The following is a 23,435-nucleotide window of genomic DNA, read 5'->3' as shown; positions in this document are numbered from 1 at the left end:
TGTCTGAACTTTTATTTACCTGAACCAATGACCAGATTAGAAGCAGCTGTGAGAGGAGAGGAGCTGGGGTAGGGAGGCGACAGGCAGGAAAGGCGACACTAAACTGTCAGCTCCATAAGGACACATCCTTTTTTTTTTTTCACTGCTGCTTCCCCAGTGACTAGAACAGGGTCTGAACTACTCAGCAAATATTTATTGAGTGCGTGTATGTGGACCCACAGTTGTGTGTCCATACAACCGGTGTACACTAGGCCATAGGATGTGCCTGTGCCTTCTTGGATATCACTAACTATAAATACCTGCAGAGAGACTACAGTTTTATGGCTCTTCTGCATGGGGATGGGACACACCAGCGTCTGTCGGGCACTCACCATTAGCCAGGCCATACACTCATCCGCTTCTCACTCGTGCCCTGAGAGGCGGGCAATGCATGTCTGATTGCAGGTAAGAGGATGGAGGTTCAGAGACGTGCCAGTTGCTTAAGGGCACGTAGCTTGTGTGAGGCCGAGGCCCTTCTTGCACCCAGATTCACTGGCTGCCCAAGCCTGCACTCCTCCCATTGCACATCTTTTCCATGCAGACCCCTTGCTTTGGGTTTGTAATAGGGACAGCTGTATAAATTGTGATGCATGGACCAAAATTAGTTGGAGGTTTTTTTTTTTTTTGAAATGGGATCTCTGTCACCCAGGCTGGAGTGCAGTGATGACTCACTGCAGCCTCAACCTCCCTGAGTCCAAGTGATCCTTTCATCTCAGCCTCCTGAGTAGCTGGGACTACAGGCATGAGCCACCACACCTAGCTAATTTTTAAGTGTTTTGTAGAGATGGGGTCTCACCATGTTGCCCAGGCTGGTCTCAAAGTCCTGGGCTCAAGCGATCCTTCTATCCCAAAGTGCTGGAATTATAGGCCTGAGCCACTGCACCTGGCTTAGTTGGAAATTTGAAATTAGATTTATGCAGGAGTGTCTAGGTTATTATTGACGTCTGATTCATGTCTTCAAAGAAAGGGGTCAGTGTCCCCAGTGTCACTTTGGGCCATGCATCATGAACTGAGTCACAAGTAATGGGGCTATTTCCCAGGTGTTTCTGAGAGAAGAGCACCAGACCCAGAAGTGTTTTGCAGACCTGTCAGGGCTCAGATGACATGAGCAACAAGAATGCGGCAGACTTTTCCGGGGGAGGAAAGGTGGGAGAGGAAGGGTGACCCGGGAACATAGAGGATCTTTCACAGCAGGTGCCGAGACTCTGGGTCCTCCTCTTACATTCTGGCGAATGATCATTGTCACCTGGCTGGGATTTGTGCAAAACTGGCTGCATTCTGGGAAAAGCACTTGTCAAATCCTCCCAGAAAAGAGCCTGGAGCCAACATGTCCCTCAGAAACCGTCCTCCTGGCCTCCCTAGAATGCCTTCTGCCCCTGGACACCTGAGCAGTTCTTATTTCTTTGCATGGGTTAGGAGGATATTCCAATCTATTCTGCATTAAAAGCCACTTTTTTTTTTTTTTTTTACATGCTTCTTCCTCTGACAGCTATAGCTTCAAGCAGTTCTCTTTTTAGCTAAAAAAGCTTATCAACTATGTGACCGCTGAACTCTATACAATCTACAGAGTTGGTTAATATTATGGACACTTTAAGGAATCATCTGAATCTTTAAGCTGTAGGAATTGACCCATTAGTGGATCATGAGATTAATTTAGTGGGTCACATCCAGCACTTATGAAAATAAAATAGAATAAAATAAAATAGAGGAGGAGGTATCAGAATGAGCAAGGTATTGCATGCAGTATGAGGATGTTTGTTTTGTGAGCCTTCTGTTTCAGGGTGTGTATGGTGTGTGTATTCAGGGGTTAGGGTGTGGGGGTAGAGGCAGCTGACTAGCTAGCAAAGCTGTACTCCTCTACAGCATATCAGTGTGTCCCTAGGAAGGGACTGCCCTTGCATCTCGGTGGGCTGCTGAATGACTTGCTTTCCCAGTGGAGTGTGATTAAAAATGACACTTTACTTCTGAGTCAAGGTGGCTCTGACATTGGTGGGAAAGTCCTAAAGGATGGAGTCTCAAAGTGGCTGGGTCCCTGAATCACTGCATGGAGGAGAGTCACACACAAACCAGGAAGCCTCACTTTGATACTTAACGTCTGTGAGAAATGGACTTCTCTTGTTTTAAGCAACTGACATTTTGGAACCTGTGTGTTATATAGCAGCAGACACAATCCTATTTAATATATCATGGAATATATTTTTAAGCCTGTCAAATTTCATCATAAAATGTATTTATTACTGTGGGGTCTGGTCAAAAAAGTTTGAAAAAAGTGCCTGCTCAGCCGGGCGTGGTGGCTTATACCTATAATCCCAGCACTTTGGGAGGCCAAGGTGAGTGGATCATGAGGTCTGGAGTTCAGGACCAGCCTGGCCAAGATGGTGAAACCCCATCTCTACTGAAAATACAAAAAAATTAGCCAGGTGTGGTGGCGGGCGCCTATAATCCCAGCTAGTCAGGAGGCTGAGGTGGGAGAATTGCTTGAAACCCAGGGGGCGGAGGTTGCAGTGAGTTGAGATCATGCCACTGCACTCCAGCCTGGGCAACAGAGCGAGGATCCGTCTCGCAACCTCAACCCCCTGGGTTTGAAGCGCCAGCTCCACATCAGCCTCCTTATTTTTCAGATGGAGTGTCAGAGAGAGTGGGGCCTACCCACTGTCTCCTGGACCAGCTGGGACCAAACCCAGCCTATGCAGGAGGGGTGATAACATGAGGCCTGGATCTGCTTTGTTCCCATGGAATCCAGCAAAGCAGATCCCCAGTTCGACTCCAGCAGGCACATCTCTCACCTGTCTCTGCCACATCCACATTGCCACCAGGGGACAGAGCTAACATCTGGCTCTGCTTCCTGCAGCCTCCAGCCCCAGAGCAGCTCAGGGACAGGAAGGGTAAACTCTGCCTGGCCTTGCTGAGCTAGTTCTCAGGGCTCCCACTGCAAGCTCTGTGGTTAACGCCTCTGCTGACAGCGGACAGGACAGACTTTCTCTGAAAGTCTGAGTTTCTCTGAATCTCTGAGGTGCAGGATTCTCAGAAACCCAGTGGCAGCCTTGCCACACACCACTGCTGTGACGCTGGGTGAGTCACACACATGTCCAGGAACATGCCTCCATATTTTGTGACAGGGTGAGTTTGGTCCCTGGTGCTGGTGCTGCACGGTAGATGGAAGCACAGAGGCTGCTGCGATCATGCAGAGCTTGTCACTTCCAGGAGTTGGAAGCCACCCAAATCCTGCCATTCAGGTGCTGGGGGAGGGGAAGTCCTGAGGGGCAGAGCTTCGGGGCTGTCTGCACACATGTGGCCACATCAGCCCAAGCCTTTGCCTTCCCCATTGCCAGCCCCCATGGGGAGACTGGGAGGAGTTAATGTGGGTGACAGCCAGACCCAGGGCCTGGAGTTTGACAGGCTTAATCCCCTTGCAACACTCCTGCAAGGTGGCCAAGCTAGGCATTTGCCCCAGCCCCACCCCCCAATATTAATGATGGGGAAATGGAGGCTCCCGAAGCTTGCTTGTCTTGCTCATAGTCCCCTCTTGATTAGCTGACAGTGGGCTAGATGGACCCCTGGCACCTTGAGGGTGGAGTCAGGCAGGCAGGGCTCCGGGCACTGGTGTCTGATGGACACTAGTATCTCTGAATGAATTGGGGTTGGTTCGAAGCGACACTGGCTTCTATCTTTCCCCAACCTGTAAGCAGCCTGGGATTTGATCAGAGTTGATTATGACTCTTTCCCCAGGGGTGATGTTTGTGGGAGGGGCAATGTTTATGGGAATGAAAGCAAAGAACGACAAAGGGGTTTAGGTAAAACCTGATACCGGCTGGTCCTCAAGATCTGGGGAGGAGGAGGTTTCCATGCTCTCCCCCACCCCACCCTTCTGGGCTCCCAGAGTCATCTACTCATCTCCTCCTCCTCTACATACTCATATTCACCCCTCACACTCCAGTGGCCCAAGCTCAGTCCCTTCAAGGGAGGCTGGTCTAGTTGTGTCCCTCCTCAGGGGGAAAGGGAACTGGGACTTTCTGAAGGGTCTCTGCCACATCCTTCCCATCTGAAATTATCTCATTCATTCATTTACTGGGCATTGCCTTTCTCTCCCACTGGATTGCAAGCTCCCTGAGGACAGGTATCTTATCCATCGTGTTCACTGCGTGTCTCCAGCACCCAGCACAGTGTTTGGCACATGGTAGATGCTCATAAATATGGGTGAATAAATAGCTAAGGCTCAGAGTGCCTCTTTTCAAGATAAGAAATGCAGAATCTGGACTTGGACATGAATACATTCAGCAGAAGGCAGGGAGGTAGGACAAAGGCCTGGAGAATGTGTTCAGTCCTAAGATGGGAGAGTTTACAAGAGACGGGTCCTGCTAGTCAGAGTATCAGGAAATAGCCACTGCTGCATAACAACCTTCCCCAAAATTTAGTAGCTTAAAACAATCATTTAGTTTGCTCACAATTTTGTACTTTGGGAAGGGTTTGATGGGTATAGCTTGTCTCTGCTCTGCACAGTGACGTTGAGGCCAAAGGATTCACTTCCAAGATGATATTGTAAGTTGTTATTGACTGTTGGCTCCTCTCCACAGAGCTGCTTGGGCTTCCTTGCAGCATGGTGGCCAGGTTCCAAGTGTGAATGTACCAAGAGACAAGAAGTAGTTCCCATCTGAAGCTGCATCATGTCCTCTATATTCTACTGGTTGAGAAGTCAGAGCCAAGATTCAAGGGCCTCTTGATGGGAGTGATGTCAAAGAGATTTTGGGTATGCTTTAAAAACATACCTAAGGTTTCCTGGAGGAGAGGAGTGAGCAGCTACACATATTGCAGGGTTTGGATGGGGCCTGTAAGCTCCCTAGTATGGCTGGAGCAGCCTTAATCTACCACCGGATGACTGAGGCCTCACTCCTGCTACCCTGCAGAAGCCTGCAATGTGCATGGCGGATTATAGTCTCCAAAAGTGGCTGCAGCACTTCCAGTCCCACATGTGCTTCTGGAACATTACCCTCCACATCAAGAAGTGCTATTGATTTTCACTCCCCTTGAATCTGCGTGGGCTTGGGACTACCTTGATGAATAGAATGTGGCAGAATTGATGCTTCTTGTGACTACCTTACCTTGATGAAGAGAATGTGGCAGAACTGGTGTGCCTTCTGAGGCCAGTCATAAAAAGTGAAATGGCTTCCACCTACCTGCCTTCCCCTCAGACACTCGTTCTTGGATCCCAGCCACCATTCTGCAAAAAAGCCCAGGCTGCGTGTAGGTGCTCCGACTGACAGCCCAAGCTAAGGTCTCAGCATCAACCATTGGACATCTTAGTGAAAGACCAGCCTTCGAGTCTTCCAAAGACCCAGATAACGGGTACCAATGACAAATCATCCCCACTGTGCCCTACCTGAATCCCTGCCCCACACAAGCCGGAAACATCATTAACTCTTGCTGTGTGACACAAAGCAAAATATAACAATAGGACTTCAGGAAGCAGTTCCATGCGCAGGAGTCTGGTGGAGCCTCACCAAAGAGCAGGTTGGCCACTGAAGCTGGCATTCACCCCTGTAACCTGGACGGCAGGGAGAGGTGTTGTGGGCAGAAGAAAGGGCAGGTGTTCAGCCTTGGGCAGAAGGGACGCCAGTGGGGCTAGAGCACAGCCCTGTGGGAATGCGGTGGTCAAGGAACCACCTGTCATCCTGAGGGTTCAGAGGGACTCTTGGTGGTATCTGCTTCCAGGAGAGGGGGTGAGGAGGTGAGCTGGAGTCAGAGGAACAAGGCCACTGGCCAGACCTGAAAGTGGGAACAAGGCCTTCTCTGTGGTGGGATAAGAAAGGGTCCGACCAAGCTGTGGGATGGTCCAAGGGCCAGGAAGCTGTGCATAGACCACTGGGCCCTGGCATTGACAGCTGGGTAGCTCAGGACCAGGGGCAGAGCTGAGGGCAGGAGGTAGGGATGTTGAGGGCCGAGCATGTTGTCAGAAAGGCAGTGAACGATGATCTCTTCACAACATGGCCTTTGTCGGTTGTCCTGCCCTTCATAGCACTCTGGGGGGGGACTGGGGGGGACATCCGCTGCAGCCCCATCACCCTTTCAGTTATACTTACACCTTGTTAAATATCCCTTCACTTTTCTGAGTCTGACACATGGGAGGGGCTCCTGCTGCCAGGCAGCTGCTGGAGTTAAGCCCAGATGATGGGTCAGTGGCATGCCCTCGGGACCCTTCCGGGGCTCCACAGCTGGCACAGCCTGTGCACTCTCTGGTGGTTATCACTGAATGGCTGGGCAGCATCAAGTCCTTCGTGAGGGGCCATCCCCATTACTGCAAGTGCCTGTGGGAAAATGCAACTGCCTGGCTGCTGTAAGTCCACCCACCCCTCAACTCGGTTTCTACCATTTGTTGAGCAGGAAGTGGGAGTGCCCCACCACAGAGGGCAGGCGGCAGGCTCACGCTGGGCCCCGCTCACCCACTCACCTCTGTGGTCTCCTGGAACCCCTCCCAGGCTGCACAGAGGATTTCCTCTGGGCTACCTTAGTATTTAATTTTGTTTTTTTGGTGTTTGTTCCTAATATAGAAACAAGTGTCTTCCAGCCACTCCTGGCAATCTGAGGGGCATTTTGTGTGTCCCCAGCACGTGTGCAGCCTCACACTTTGAGGGTGTCCAATCACATCTGCTGGAGAAACAAGTGGCCCAATGTTGAATGGGCCCTCTGGGTCGGTGTCATCTGTCCCCTCTCACCCTCAGAGCCCAGAAGTTACTGGTGATGCACACATGTCCTTAAAAGGCTAAGAATGCTGGCTGTGGCAGAGGCAAACTACTAAATGAAAAGGAGCCTCAGTAGCTCTTCCAGCAGGGCCTGACCAGCTGTGGGTAATGTGCACTTGTTGAGGGGGGCAACTCGGCAGGCCTGGGGGCAAGAACTCACACAGAGGGCCTGCCCTGGCCCTTGAAGAACCACAGACACCGGGGCAGCAGCCTCTTAGTACAGCCCCCATCTGTGAGGACTCTGGGCCCACCTGACCACTGCACTCTCTTCCCACTCACCCCCGGCCTTGGTAGGGGGTGAGCCAAGGACAACCCTTCTGCCTGGAGAAGGGGCTCAGGAAGAAGGGTGTCTAGGGTGCCTTAGCTTGAGTTCTCCAAGAAGCTGACCCTGAGAGAAGATTCGAGAGCAACTGGAGCTTAACCCTGCAGGGAAGCCCTGGGAAGCCACCAGCACTCACACCAGGGTGGCTCCACCCAGGGGCTAGGGGCCTGGGTCGTTATGCCCTGACTCCTCCTCAGCCTTTGGCTGAGAGCTGCTCCCAGGAGACCGCATTCCCTCACACTTGCTAGCGACTTTCTAGGGCCAGGAGCCCAACCTCGGGTGGAGAGGTGCAGGGAGGGCAGGAGGAGGTTTCAGAAGCAATGAAGTGGTCACACCCAAGGGACATGGGTGAGGCACTCCTGGAGGCCAGTGGGGGATACCAGTGCATATGTGGCTGTCACTGGTCCGAGGAAGCTGGGGTCACCCTCACTAGCATGAGCCATCTGAGGAGTGTACCAGGCCCTCCAACTCTTGGATGGCAGAACCTGTGGGGAGGGGCTGTGCCCACAAGAGGAAAAGCTACTTGCTAGCTGGGCTGGGGACAGAGGCCCAGGCTAGAGATGGGCCCAGGTGCAAATTCTAAGCTGCCACTGGCATCAGGGCTCTGCCTAAGCTATAGAGATCCCCCTCCCCATCCCTCCTAGTTTGTCACTTAAGAGTATACTCATCTTTCCCCCATCCTCACCTGTGGCCCTTTCACCAATCCCATAATAGATTGGTGGAAGTGTGGCTACCAGGGCAAACCTGGTGCTGATGGATAGCAAGCCATTGGGGCCGCCCCTAAGATGGTCTCTTGGACCAGTGGGCTGAGCAGGGCTGCCTCAGGGTGGGACCTGGGCCTCCCAGCAGCCTCTGAGGTCCTGGCTGTGAATGGTCGGGGTAGGACTACATGACCTCCAGGGGCTCTTCCAGAATTAAGCAGCATCTTTGAAACTGTCAGGCATTTCATGGTACGTCAGGCTCTGTGCTAAGTACTTTCAGTTGTTATCCTCTTCAATCCCCACCACCCACTATGAGCTAGGTGACTACTATTATCTTCCGTTTGCGGATAAGGAAACTGAGGCCCCAGAAGTTAAGAAACTAGCCCAAGTTAGGAAGGGTATGTCAGAGTTGGGTGTGAGCCCTGGGCCAGGCCTAGGACCTGCCCCGTGGTGCAGTGAGGCTGGACCACAGTGCTGGGGCTGGGACACGGTTCCATCGTCCACTCCCCGCCTGACGATGCACTCCGAGGGACTCCTCTGGCCGGGCCTGATCAGCACCTTGTGCCCCCACGCATGGCCTGAAATAAGTCAAGCTACAGTCTCAGTTTCACATTAGTCTTTTATTATAACCATATTGAATGGGATCGCTTTGCCAAAAGGAGAAATCATTTCGTAAATCAATCAATATGAGTTATAGCATAAAGATGGATGAGAAAACAGCGATAGGACATAAATGGCATCACTGAATATTCCATCAATCAAATGAATTGTGCCACTGTAAGAAAAACTGCTGTGACAGCTTTTACATCAAAGTGGTCTCAAGCCTGTTTATACCAACTTTATACATCTTTTTAACACCATAAAAAGAGAGCTTTAGAAAGTAACACTGAGAAAGCAGTCTGGCCTTTGAGAAGGAAGCCTGGCTTGCCAGGTGCCATCCTCAATGCATCCGGCCTCTTCTCTCTGCTCCACAGCCTCCCCAGTGCCCCTCCTCTGGACACACAGGGCAGGGGCCAGGGGCCGGGTGTGTGTCTGCAGGAAAGGAGGGATGGAATTGGTTGTAGCCGCCACAGAACGGCCACTCTATGTGGGGACCTAAGTCTTCCATACACACTCCTGTTCTATAATGAACCCTTGGGGGCAGTTTCTTAAAAAAAAAAAACACAGAAATAATGTGCATCAACTCTGACAGGTTATTATTAGGAGGCCAGCATGACTGCCACAGAGTTCACTATTTGTTCAGCATCTCTGACAAAGTAGAGGAGGCATTCCCGTTGAGAGCGGCAACTAACCCCCAACTCCCTGAGGCAGCTTCCTTAGCAACCCCAGGGCTGACGCACACGAGTCCATCGGTCATCTGCAGACAAGGCAAATCACAGGGAGGTCCTGGTTTATTTTTAGAGTCACATTCTTTCTGCAGTGATGTTATCTCTTTTCAGATTGCAGTTACCTCTGGACATCAGCAGGAGGTCAGCTCTGGCAGAGTAATCCAGTGTAACTAAATGTTTAACGTGTTATCTGACCTGTGGCATACACTCAAAGTAAGGCAAAGTAATTAGACTTGCTAGTCTGTAACTCTCACACGTAATGTACAAAGCTAAAGTTTACCTCAAATTCCAATCTGATCAAAAAGGAATGCATAAAACACATAGGGGCATATATAAAAAAAAGGAGATGATGATGGGAATTAATCTAAGCTTCATGTATACAAAATGTATTTAACTGCTAATAATCAAAACAGAAGAGTTCCACTGATTACTACATTTGTTAACAAAACACAATATATTCAAGATTTTAAAAATGTGCAAGTAAACATAAGTATTTGGTAAAATAATAAAAGGAACACATATTCTTTAATAGCACTGTAACTAATAAAATTGCAAATAATACTCAACTATGAAGAATAAACACTTAAAAAACAAAAGGCAGTAATACAATTGTCTGAGTATGAGCCTGTGGGAATTTGAGGCTGGTACTGCCCATGACCTACTGTTCTTGTATGTCTCTCTCCAAAGAGGGCGTGAGCTTGTTGGGGGACACAGAAGCAGTATCTCTGAGTGAACCCATTGGTCCTCACATGCCACCAACGTAGGAGCACACGATAGAGAGGACCAAGAGGACCTGCCTCTAGTGTGCAGCAGGGCTGGGAGTTTTCAGTGACTATTAAACACCCAGCCAACTGCAGGGAGCCAGCGGAGAGCCTTATTGGCATGGTGGGTGCCTAGTGACTCTTGCAGGGCCAGTGACTTCAGCTATCATGACTCTAGCTCTAGGGCGAAGGAAATACTGGAGGTCAGCAGGTGACAGTGGCCCAGCTGCCCAGGGATGACCAGCTTTGTGGTCCTTTCCAGTTGGTCCCAGAGCCCTGGCGGGAACAGTTCTACACCTCTTACTTGAGAACTGAAAACACTGACACCTTCCCAAGGTGCGAAAGTGACCAATGGCAACCCTGCACAGTTGCAAGGTCACTCACTGTATGGGGGCCCCGTGGCTTACAAAGTGGTGTCATAGGGGTCTGTGCTTGGCAGCAACTTACTCAGAGGTGCTGAGAGGAACACTCAGAGCCAGAAGCCAGGGAGCTACTGTGTGCACCTGCCAGGCAACTGCCCAGTGGTTGAAGGCCAGACAACCTGTTGTCTGGCAAAACCAGAGTTATTATTCACCTTATATGCTGATGTGGTAAGAGGAGATTTCCCTGCTAGAGTTTAAGAGAAAACTGCAAAGCTAATGAGAACCCTCTCTGCAGTAGCTGACTTGAGAGTGAGTCACCATTTTCTTGGAGGGCAGGTGGGAAATCATGTCATGATCACATTTGTCTATACAGATATGTAAGGTGAGCAGTAGGGGGGAAGTAAACAGTATCTGTTCCTCTATACTGAGCTTTCATCTGTTACCATGAAGGCCTCCACTGCCCAGCGAGTCAGTCATCCCTGGTGTGGCTGCTCTCCCTGATGGCGCGAGACAGGCACTGTGTCCCTCTGCCATCCTCACCCATTCCTGTTAGAATTCCTGTGCAGGCAAAGGAGAGGAAAAGCATCCTTTCCAGGGAATCTTCTTTAAAGAGAGAAACAACTCATGTGATGCTCTGTGCCCATCATGGTTTCCTGAGGTGCTGACTGACAGGGGGGAAGAGTCTCTGTGCTGAGCCAGGAAGGCACTGGCCCGTCAGACCCCGTCCTGGCAGTGGTGCCCAGGATGCAGGGTTCACAGATGAGCACAGGCCCTGCAGTTCCTACATTTGACTTCCAAGAAGGGAAGGGGTTGTGCAGAAATCCTGCATCCTCTTGGCATCTGGAATGTTCTCTAGGTATCCTTATTCCCCACAGAAGGGACTCTAGGTCCAATTCTCTAAGTCTTATGACTGCTACTTTAAGGCCAATGAGGAATTCTGACTTTGGGTGGGAACGAACTTAGGTTTTTCCCCTTATTCCTCAGTTGACAGGTATATATACAGCTCTGAAACCAGAGAAACTTGACTAGAAAACTGTCTGAAAGATGTTTATCCATAAAGTCAAGGTCACATTTTCCATCTGAAGGATAGTAATATTCTTGTATCTTTTGAAATCAGTGCAGCAGAAACTGGCTTATAGTAACCTTGTTTGCTGGCTATGAAAGATTCTAAAAGGTGAAATACAATTGTTTAAGGAGAGACATTGATGGCCTAAGGATTGGAGATGCATTCTTTAATACATCAAAAAAAAAAAAAAAAAAAAAAATCTAATGCTACATCACACCTAAATATGATTCCTAAGTTTAGACCCTGTTTGCAGAGATCATTATAACTTTGAGAGGTCAGTAATGAGTTTGTTTTGTTCCCCCCAGCCCTGGAATCCACCAGTTCTAGTTCATTCTATCGCATTTAGATCTGCAATATGGCTTCCCAATGCAGGAATAAAGTAGGCTGAGACAGATTTCCACAGAGGAAGCTTTCTTGGTATAAACCAGTTTTCCTATGTCTGATGCTTTGAGGGACAGAAGATAGGAAAATAACTATTTCTCCTCCTTCTAAGTATAACTGATGGAGTTGCCACACATTCTTGGCTGGGAAGAAGGGACAGAGGAAAAGTGTTTCTACTTTTCTAACTGTGAGTGTGATACTGGGTATGTAACTCAGCTCTAACTCAGAGCAAGAGTCGGGTAGGGGTTAGGTAAGGGCCCAGAAAGCCCTGTCTGCATTTGGCAAACCTAAGCCTGTGTGCTTTGTGGCCACATATGCTTCTCTCTAAAGGGTTTCAAAGGGCTGGACCAATGCCAAATGCATGCCGGGAAGGAAGGAGTGGTTTCAGAAGGGTCTCCACTGGGCGAGCCTCAGTCTGGCCTTGGAGCCACTAAAGGGTGGCTGGATCCCTGTGGGGCAGGACTGGGCACTGTGGTCAGATGTCCAGGGGACTCACAATGGTGAAGCCAGAGTCCTTGCTACTGTCGTCATCAGGGCTGGAGCTGGGGTTGCTGGAGGAAGCTGAGGCTGGGCCCATCAGCGGATCTGAGAACACCAGTGGGGAGCAGGCTGGGGCCTGGCTTTTCCCAGAGGAGCTTCTGAGGGTGCGAAGAGGCTGGGCCTGGCCAGAGAAGGAGCCCCTGGCACTGCTCCCATCATCTTCTTTGGAAATCAGGATGAAGTCATCGGAACTCCCTCTATCGGTGCACCCTGGTGTTTCTGAAGAGGCCTGTGAAGTGCAGTCAGAAGTACAGGTGGATGAAAGAAGAAACCGGCAAAGAACTGAGTGGAAGGCCCTGTGAACTGGGGGACGCGCTGTGGAAAGCTAGGCCACCTCAGCCTACATTCAATCTTGAAAGACGCAGCGTTTGACCTGCTGCCCTGAAGCCCACGCATTTACCAGTGGTGCGGTGCCAGCAGCATCTTGTAAGCCCCTCCAAAGCCAAATGCTGGCTTCCCTGGGGGAACAAAGCAAAGCTCCTGTTTGAAAAGCTTCAGATGGAGGCAGTGCCTGTGCTGCTGGGGAGAGCCCAGGTTCAGGAGCTGGCCAATAGGTTGCAGGCAGAATCCCTACCAGCCTCATGTGGGACCCTGCCACACAAATCACCCATCCTTCTTGAACTTTAACTTTCATCTGTGAAACAGGGATAAAGACAAGTGTCTTCCTCCTAATGTGTTGTCATGACAGAGGGAGATGACATGGGCAGCTGCTGGCTCCCTAATGTGAGCTGCCAGATCTGGAGTGATTTTATTACTGGCTAGAAGGATAGCTTTCAGAAGGCCTAATGTATTTCATCTCATATAGATCTCATTGCTAGCTCATCTTGGGTATGCACATGGGGGTCTCCTGGAGCAATGGTGGTAACCACTAGGTTCTATGAATGGGAAAACCAAGAATGGCAATTGCAAAGTATAATGGCAAAAAGTATAGAGACAGAATTGCTTTACTCAACAATTATTTTCTTTTCTTTCTAAGCAATTATGAGTAGCTTTTTATTTTTTAAGTTAATAAAGTTAACATCCACGAACACAGGTAAAGGTTTTGGGTTAGCAAAGCCATAGTTTGACCAAGGACATCCAGTGCCAGCCTGGCAGAAAGAACACCTCACCCAGTGGTGCTGTAAGGTGATGTAGTGCTCACACCTGCCTCCCTCACCCTGCCGGCCTACCCTCCCCACTGCATGGGGGGAGTCTCGGGCTGGGGTCTCCAGTCTAATGAGATATATGGAGACCCCTGACTGGAAGTGTCTCCTGAGTCCTTGGGCCTCCAGACTGGCACGGCCTTGGCCATCTGTGGGCTGTGTGCAGAGCCAAGAAGGGGAGTGAGTAACAGCTCTCAGGGAAATCTGGCCTTGAGCCCTGACTGACAGGCCCCTCTCTAAATCTCACGTCCTCCTCAGTGATGTAGGGGGCGAGTGGCTAAATAATGGCTGGGGAACCTTCCACCTGTAATGATTCACCAACCTTTAGGATATTCAGTTGGAGAACATAAACAAAATTGGCCTTTAAGATCACAGAGCTGCAATAGGCCTTGAGGTTCTTCATCTCAGGTTCTAAAGCTGCTAACATTCTATCAACACATTAACTCCTACACAAGCGAAGAAAAACGTAGCACACGGTAGTCTGGTAGCAGGGCATGTGATCTCAAATGGCACTGGAGCTGTTTGGTAGAGAAGGACTGTCTTTTTTCTGAGTTGGAGGAAAAGAACTCAAATCTCTTCCCCATGTCTCTATATAAGGTGCACCTGGTGAGAGCCGTGCTGCCTTTGGGGAGTGCACTGAAAGCTGCTGGGGAATCAACAGAGGCCCTTGGGTTTGACTTCTTCCAGAGTGTAGACACTTTGTTCATAGGACAGTTGTCCTGCATTGTAAACTGTGAAACTCTTGACCTCTCACCACAACACAGGGCTGGAATGCTACTTGGTGGAGCTTATCCTAGGTTGAAAATAGAAGAGCATGTTTAGCAGGGCCTAGTTTTTAGAGTGGTGCTTCTGCTTCAGAGATACTGAGATCACTTATTCTCCTTTAGCTTACAGTAAAGATGTTAGTAAGATTCTGAAGTGGAGAAATACTTTTTAAAGACCATGACTAAAAGTAAAGATAGTTTCTACCATTACTCTAGTTATTCGGCATGCTTCCCCCAATTCCTAGATGAAGGTCACAGGCTGCCTTCATAGACAAAGCAAGTTAAGAGCTGACAGGTCCTTAGCAGGCATTTTGTTTTATTGACCCCCCTCCTTGCCCCTTTGCATTACAGATCAAGCAAACAAGCCCAAATAGGAGACCTGGTAGCTTGGCCAATGTCACAAGGCACAAAAAAAGACCCCACTCTTCTGGACTCCCACCTATAATTTTTTTCTAGATGCAGAGCTGACTTCTTTATGGACTTCTCTAGCAGCCTTAGCTGCTATCTGGTGCCATTTATAGCATTTACAGAAGTGTTGTAAATCCCTAGGTCAATCCTCTCTTTTTACCAGATATGGGTAAGTCTTACACAATTAGAAGAGTTTTCAACCTGTCAGTCCTGCCTACAACTAGCCAGGATCATCACAACACATATCCCTCTTACCCACTTTCTGCCATCTTCCCAGTCCTACCCCATTTCATAGCTTGAGTTTAGGATGGCTGTAAAAGCAGGTGAGCCCAACTATAGACCAGCACTGTTCAACAGACATTTTCCATGACGATGGAAATGTTCTCTATCTGTGCTACTCAATACAGCAGCCCCTAGCCACAGGTGGATACCAAACACTTGAAAAGTGGCTAGTGTGACTGAGGAACTGAATTTTTAATTCTATTGAAATTCAGTGCATTTAAATTTAAATAGCTATGTGGCTGGTGGCTGTAATAGTGGACAATATGCGGATTAAAACAGGGGACCCAAGTACCAAAAGGGCAAGTGATGCGCTGGCTGACTAATGGACCCAGGGTCCCACAAAGTCTGCCTTCTACTGTAGTTGATTTGAGTTAGTTCATCAAATACTTCCCAAAGGAATGTGTGAGGATAGATGCTGAGAAGGGAGGGAGAGCGTGTAGCTCTTCTCACTCTATAGAACACAATTTCACAAGACTGCTGTTTTCAGAGCTGGAGGTAAGATTTGCAAACCAAACAGAAAGAACACTATGAGCCATATCACACCAACCTTACAGTGAGGAGCAGGGCATGTGAATTCCCACAAAGGAAGAACACTTTCACAGTTGCTTTTGAGGAAGGGCATCGGCAGGAGGACCATGAGCCATGTGTCACTAGGCAGGGGAGCCTGGTCCTTCTGCACTATCTTTTAGACATTATTTACTGATTAACCAAGAAAGCAATGAAAACCCATCCCTAAGTTAGGAATGTGCTATGACACAACCCATTACAAACCCAACATGTGGTGCTTACATCTCCAATGCGTCAAGAACCTGCCTAGCACTGCTCCCCTAGGCCCTGGCCCTCCATAACTGGGAGCTCATGAGAGCAGGGGATATATCCCATAGTCTTGGACAGTAAAACCAGTTCCTGGCACAGCAGGCCCTGGAAGCCTTCAGAACTCCCACTTGGCTCTCTTGGGACGCATGTTCCTGGGTGTAGCCTGTCCACAGCCCTCTGTACCTCTTCCCACAAGCAGTGAGGAGGAAAACCTAGCCAGTTCCAAGCACTGATGAGTTAGCTCCTGCAGGAAGAAGGTGGGTACTTGGCAGCTATCTCATGCGTGGTAGACCCCCTGGGCCTTTATCAGCCTAGCCCAGATCCTTGGGCTTTATGGTGGAAGGCCCCATGCACTTGGCTTCTTTCTGACTTGCTTGCTTGAATTCAGGAATTCTCTCAAGAAATCTCAAGATTTCCCTGAAGGAGAGAGGAGAGCACTGCTTCTCTGTTTCTCTCTTCTTCAGTAAAACCTTTTTCAGGAGTACTGGCTTTGTATAAACTGCTAACAGCTATGGGGAAGGGCCATGGCAGAGAAGAGGTAGAGAAGATAAGTCATTTTATTTTCACTTGTGGGGTCTTCAGCCCCAGGAAGGGCTGACTGTGTCTCAGAAGCACACGCAGAGGTGCCGTGTCTCTTGGATGCTGCACGTGATGGGGCCCTGCCAGAACGAGGGCGCAGTTTCATTCACACAGACACACCTCATGGCTAGCTTATCTTGGGTATGTACGGCGGGGTCCACTGGGGCAGCAGTGGTCATTGGTAGGTTCTTACAAATACAGAAACCAGGGATGACAACTGCAAAGTATAATCATTAAGTTTTAAATTTAACAAATTCATGAGTGATTTTAAAATATCTTTTTCCTGTAGCAAACTGACACATTCAACTAAAAAATTATGCTAAAGTTTTAAATAAAATTTTCAATTATAAATGCATTGTGGCTGGGCCTACACTCAGTAATATTTGAATAAGTAAATGATTATTGAAAAATAAAACATCTGTGCAAGGAAGGAGAATCTGTGAAGAAACGAATGAAATTAAACTGGCAGTATCACTGTCGCATTCATGTGGCTACAAATGCAGAGCCAAAGCACTCCATGAACATTTCATACGGCCTCAAGAGGACGTCACCCACGGAGTCTCTCTTCTGGAAGAGCGCCCTTAAAACTGAAAAACATTCCCACTCAAATGTCATTTTGCTGTTTTAAAATCACACAAAAAATAAATAATTTACAAGTGTCTGAATGCTAGTTTTTGAGAAAGTGACTTAGATAATATTTTGCTAATGTTCATTTTCCAAGATGAAAATTTGTAAGCTGATTTAAAAAATATTATTAATTTAAAATATAGGTGGGAAATGAACCATCTCTTTGTCTTATCGGATAATGGGCAGCAAGGCAGCATGGTGGGACTGAAGCTTACTGGGTTGGGGCAGGGTTTCTGAAAACATAATGCCTGGCAGGCTAAGTGCCTCCGGCCTCGGAGCCTGTGTGTGTCTCTCTGACCTTCATTTTCTCACTGGTCAAATGAGCAGGCAGGACTAGGCACATAAGGAAGCTGTAGGAAGATCCTTTGTAGCTGGGAAATTCTGTGGTTCTATGTTAAAACAAATGATATACAATGTCGACATCTGAGAGTAGGGGTCAGCAAACTATGGCCAAATCCAGCCTGTGGCCTGTTTTTGCATGGCCCCCAAGCTGAGCATGGTTTATATATTTTTAAAGGGTTGTGATAAAGCAAAAAGAAGATACAAACACACACACACACACACACACACAAAACAATGAATATGTGACACAGATGACCGTATGTTGCCTGCAAATCCTGAAATACTTACTCTGTAGCCCTTTACAGACCCCTGCCCCAGATGGCAGACATTAATGAGCAGTCCCTCCCCATGAAGGCAGCAAGAAAGTAAGTTTGGCCAAAAAGGTTCTAGCAAAGTGAAATCCACTCGAGATAGCATTAGGAAAGCGTAGACAGTACTTCCTAAAGGGGAAAAGAGGCATCAACTGGAGGCAACTGACAACTGAGACAGAGATCCAGCTCTCCCATCCCACAGAATGGGCATGGCAGGAGGTTCAGGCAACACTGCTGCATACAGGTTTGTAGGGCACTTACTGCATGACTCTAGGAGACACTTGTCTCATCAGTATCATTGTGAATGGCACCCCCTGCAGCACAGAGAGCACAGGCTGCACAGCGCTACACAGCACCTCCACAGCTGAACTTCACACATGATAACTTGAAGTAACTTTGATAGGGTTTATACGATTCTTAACTTTGAGGAACTTATGTGAATGTGCTCCCTTTGAGTTAATGTAACATGTGCATCAGAGCTTCTGTACCTGTTTAATGACCCCAGACATTTGATCGCTCTGGCCCTGGCCTCGGCCCTGGCCCTGGCCACTGGAGCAGTAGTGGTTGTCCGCGATGGTGATCTGTTCGTTCTCTTCGGCCTCTAGCTGGCTCTGGTTAAAACGCAGGGAACCTTTTAGAATGTCTTTGATCTATGTTCAAAGAAGAAGAAAATAAATGAATAAAATGGATGAGTTTGTTTTCAGATGCTAGCTAAATCTCTCAGACATTTAAACTAGCCTTGTCATCAATCATTAGTATTTTACTATATTAGTAATTATACTATATTAGTAATTACTATATTAGTAATTAGTATGAATATTAGTATTTTACTATAAGAAATAAATAATGAGAAAAAATCTAATTTTATCAAAGCTGCTGGCTTAGCAGTGAGTAAGAAAAATATCAGGACATTTAATAGCCAGGTTCTCACAGGGTCACATATGGGAGTCACACACTTAACACTATCTTAAAACAGGAAGCATAATTTGCCTCCACACCCACCCCCACTGCACAGCTTGCTCACTAAAGTGGCTCCACCTGAGCTGGACTGTTCATCGCATAGGTAGGCATCTGGAAACAGCATACTCTTTTTCACTGACATTTATGTTTCATTTAGATCTTCAAGGCTTGGGTCAATGTGGTCCTTGAGGGTCTAAGGCCTGCTGTAGGTACTAATTATGACTTGTGCTCCAAAGACATTCATGAATCCATGGATGAATGACTGAATATGATGCTGGTCTACCCACACTAGCTTTGGGTAAGGAACAAATAGAATGGGTTTGGTAAGAGGAAGGAGAGGAGTGGAAAATGGAAAACCAGTGTGGGTCGCAAGCTAGTCAGATATAATCGTTAGAAGGAACAGGGGGCATAAAGAGGTAGAGATGCAGAGGGGGCTCTGTCTGGGAAGAAATAAGGGTTAGGGGGATGCTGGCTCTAACATCATGGTGCTACATGCCCTGGGAGTCCCTCCCCACAGCAGGAGGGACACAAAGAAATAGTGTCAGAGCAATGCACATACCTGTTTTAATCCTGCCAGGGAAACCAGAATTTGATCTTCTTTTTCCAAATTTTCTTGTAATATCACATCTTGAATATTTACTGAAAATAGAAGAATGACATTTCGTAACCAATGCTCCGAGCATAACCTACCTGCTGCCACACCGTAACTTCAGACAGGCTCGGGAAGTTTTCTGCCAAATCTCACAGCAACTATTCCCACAAAGGATGCTCTGCAAACTGCAGATGGGGAAGCTGCAGCGTTGAGTGGAGAGGGCAGCACCAGGCCTGGTACACACAGCCTCCCCTCCAACATTCCATGCATGTGCTCTCATCATGACAGATGTGTCTTCACTTCCAACAAGAGATCTGGGTACCTCTTGCTGACATGATGTGGCCGACAGCCTGGGCCATTCATCTAATCTCTAGGAGGAAGCTTTTCAGACTGGGCTTCCTACATCGCCTCATGGGTCAATGATGTTACCTCACCTCTCTCTAAAGACCAATTCCTTCCAGGTGACTGAAATTAATAAACTGTCTTTAAGGATTTATAACATAAAACATTTTGCCATTTCAACATAATAGTAAAAATGAGAGGCCAAACTCATGGCACTACAGGTTGTCATTAGATGACAATGTCTGTGGAGTCTCCTCTAGGAGACTTAGCTGCCACATGACAAGTCTTTCCTCCAGACCTGATCTGAGGAACCCACCAAGCCAGCTTCTGACCATCAGGCTCAGCACTGCACTGAGTTGCTTGCCTGTCGGTATGTTAAACACTCAGTGGTCCTTAGCCTTCCTTGCTTTCATCTGCCTGCAGGATGCACACAGCTCTATCAGGAACTGTGGCATTCTGAGGCAGGATTCTCACAAGGCGCTGGGGTTGGGAGGAAAGCCTAATTTCCTGGGGATGTACAAGAGAATGTATTGGTGGAGGAAGGGAGGAGAGCACAATTAAAATACATTTTAAAAAACATGCTGATAGATACACCAATTTGAGAATCACTACAGTGAGTATGTTCACCTTCCATTAACATCTGCTTTCTTATTCTTTGTGGTGTAAAAAAATGCCCCACTTATAATGTCTTCCATGCTACATTCTTAGTCACTCACTTAAGATTGTTCCAGTTGCTATGGGACTCCTGGATTCCATGCTTGGCCCCATGTAACTACTAGGGCTAATATACCACTCCTCACTTGCTCAATGCCCTGCACTGGCAGAGGCAGGGTCAGTGCTCTATGCCCTTGGCCTGGGGGCTCTTGCTCCAAATCTATGCACACAGGCTTCTCTTTATTGTTCAACTTTCTGCTTCAGTGTTGTCTCCTCAGAGCAGCCTTCCTGCCCATCCAGACTAAAGAAGCCCCTAAATGACTCTCCAGTCTCTACCATACCATCTGTTTTACTGTATTTATAAGCACTTGTCACTGTCTGATGCATGTATTTGCTGGTTTATTCACTGTCAATCTCCCCCTAACAGGATATACACTCCAAGGTGTTCTTGCTCAGAGCTTTATTTCTAGCCCCCAGAATAAATGCCTGGGGCATTACAGGTATACGATAAGTATTTACTGACTGATGGAATGAATTAATAAATGAACATGAAAAAGCACGCTTGGAGCTTGCATATCAAAACACTACTATTCTAAATATTTCCAAAAAGTATTTCCAGTAAGGGACAGGGCAAAGACTGATACCATCAACATGCCTCCAGCCTGATAATTTATTAGAATCCTCAGTAAGACTAAATTCATAAACCAGGGTGATAAGTCTTCTTACATACTGTAGCAGAAAAGCAACAGCTTTTACTTATTGAGAAAACTTGACTGTAGTTTTGGCTATTAGAATGGCCTACTCCAAAACAAGAAAGCAAGCTGAATGGGAATGGAATGACAGATATAATTAGAGAGCAAATGTTTTTGGTTTCCTTAAAAGCCTGTAACAATTTGTTCTCTCTCAATAAAAAAACAAAATAGAATCCACTCAACAGGACATTAACAATAAGCAACTGCAGAAAATTCACAAGAACCAGTTCTGTAGGTCTTTTAGAGCAGCAGTCCCCAACCTTTTTGGTACCAGAGACTGGTTTCATGGAACACATTTTTTTCCACAAATGGTGGGGGAAACGGTTTGGCGATGAAACTGTTCCACCTCAGATCATCAGGCACTGGAGTCTCACAAGGAGCACACAATCTTGATCCCTTGCACGCACAGTTCACAATAGGGTTGTGATCCTACCAGAATCTAATGCTGCCTCTGATGTGACAGGAGGTAGAGCTCAGGTGGTAATGCTGGCTCACGTGCTCCTCACCTCCTGCTGTGCAGTCCAGTTCCTAACAGGCCACGGACCAGTACTGGTGCATGACCCAGGAGTGGGAACCCCTGTTTTAGAGGATTGAGAAAGATGACTTTGTTTGCAGGACTGCTCTGGCTTTTCAGATTGAGCTGTGAGGGCCTGAGGGCTGGCAGAGGCAGCATGGCACACAGCACTGGATGCTTGGACATGGAAATGGATTTTGTCCCTGCTGAGCTGAAAGGTGGGCTCAGGTTTCCCAGCTCCTACTGGGTAGGTGGGGGCAGCAAGGAGACTGCTCCCAGGGCCCCAAAGGAAGCTCAGCAAGTGGAGTCAGGAGCATCAGGATATTTGGTGGAAGAATAGGGGGCTTCTTGGGTTCAAGGAACTAAAGAAAGTGCCCCTGGAGGTCATACCCAGAGGGCAGAGGCCAGCACAAAGGGGGAATCTGCAGAAACCAATGTAAGCTCTGCTGCTGTCCTAACCAGACCTTTGTCTCCTGCTTGCCCCTTTGATAGTCTGCTGTGGAACACATCCTAAAACAAAAAGATGTGGCCAAATTGCCTGGCTTCGGCCCCCAGTGTAATGGCGGGGCCCATGGCCAGCAGCAACAAGGACCAACGGCCTTTAGGTCACAGTCTATGGGCATACAGGGCAGTCAGTGGCTCTAGTGGAAAATGAAACCCAGAAATGTACAGGAACACAAAGCTCTCTTTAGAGGCAAGGACCTAGAAGACAATCAGAACTCTTCCGCAAACACCAAAGAGACAATGTGAGCCCATTCCAGAACCCTGGCACTATCTTGGCAGGGAGAAGAGACAGAGTAGAGAAACTAAGTGTGGACACTTGCTCAGAAAAAAATGATTAGTCTATAAGAGACTGAGTTGCCTTTAACTGGCGAGTTCAAGGCCTTTGATTATCATTGGTGGGGATGAAGTTTTAGAGCACCATTTCTGCACACGTGAGTTTAGGGACATAGATTTATCATCCCAATACAGAAGTATCAGTGTCTGCAGAAGATCTTCCCAAATCATTTTGGCCCCATTGCCTGAAAAACCTGTGAACCAGGAAGTCCTAGTCATGCCCTGTTTTGCTGTGAGCTTCTCACAAATCCATCTATTCAAGAGTAGAAGTGGTGGTGCTTGCAGGGGTAAGCTGAGAAGGGGAGTGGTGATGAAGGCAAAAGCTGTGATAGGGATCACAGTTTAAGGAGGCACCTGGAACACATCATGGGGCCACTGTCCCTGTTTAGACTGTCTACCTATGGGCTTCTTTTAGTTGTGGGAAAAAAAAGTAACCTCCTGATTTGTCTATTTTTTGGAGGGGGATGGAGGTTATGTTATTAGCAGCTGTATTCATTTTCTAGAGCTGCTATGACAAAGTACTACAAACTGGGTGGCCTAAAACAACAGAAATGTATTCTCTGTCAGTTCTGGAGGCTAAGTCTGAAATCTAGCTATTGGCAGGGCTATGCTTCCTCCAAAGGTTCTAGAGAATTCCTCCTTGACTCTACTTAGCTTCTGGTGGTTGTCAACAATCCTTGGCATTCCTTAGCTTGTAGATGCATTGCTCCAGTCTTTGCATCCATCATCACACAGCATTCTCCCTGTATGTCTGTTATTGAACTTCCCCTCTTAAGGACACCAGCCACTGGATTAGGGTGAGCCCTAATCTAGTATAATCTTATCTTCACTGAACTACATCTATAAAGACCCCATTTCCAAATAAGGTCACATTCACAGGTGCCAGGTGTCTCACCATAAGTTCAGATGAGACAATATTGGACCTAGTACAGCAGCCAGACTGCCTAATTATAACACAGGATGAAAGCATCCAGTTCCTCCAATAAAAGACAATGCAACCTACTAATCTTGTCCTGCATGCAGAATACAGTGCTCTGGCCTGATGCGCAAGACAGCTGCAGAAAGCAGTGCAGAGTGGGTTCACCCAAGAAGAGGGAAGAACTCAGAGCTGTGGTATCACCACCAGCATACCCTCATCTAGCAATTCTTTAGCCTTAATTTATGGACTGAGTCAAGGACCACCTTTTAGGACCTGATGAAAACCAGGACCATCTCCCCTGGTTAAGTGAACTGTTCACTTAATTTCAGGGATAAACCTTTTTTCTTAATCAACTAA

General features: G+C 47.7%; 1 protein-coding gene across 16 annotated transcripts in view; it reads right to left on the bottom strand.

Moving 5' to 3' along the window:
- Nucleotides 1–8,400: 8,400 nt before the first annotated feature.
- The window catches only part of TBC1D5 (TBC1 domain family member 5), a 606,671-nt gene continuing 591,636 nt past the window's right edge, over nucleotides 8,401–23,435 (bottom strand). For 12 of the 16 annotated variants that reach the window (XM_023207328.1, XM_026454175.1, XM_023207334.1 and 9 more), the window contains 3 exons: nucleotides 19,028–19,107; nucleotides 17,997–18,158; nucleotides 12,173–12,466 (listed from right to left, as the gene is read on the bottom strand). In XM_023207328.1, the coding sequence (XP_023063096.1) occupies nucleotides 12,173–12,466; nucleotides 17,997–18,158; nucleotides 19,028–19,107 (536 nt within the window). Of the gene's footprint in view, nucleotides 12,467–17,996; nucleotides 18,159–19,027; nucleotides 19,108–23,435 lie in introns of all 16 variants that reach the window. The other 4 variants (XM_023207336.1, XM_023207339.1, XM_023207341.1 and 1 more) reach the window with 3 other exon arrangements.

Source organism: Piliocolobus tephrosceles, chromosome 2 (genome assembly GCF_002776525.5).
Source record: "Piliocolobus tephrosceles isolate RC106 chromosome 2, ASM277652v3, whole genome shotgun sequence".
Lineage (NCBI taxonomy): Eukaryota > Metazoa > Chordata > Mammalia > Primates > Cercopithecidae > Piliocolobus > Piliocolobus tephrosceles.
The sequence above is the reverse complement of the archived record's forward strand: the minus strand, read 5'-3'. Positions and strand labels throughout refer to the sequence as shown.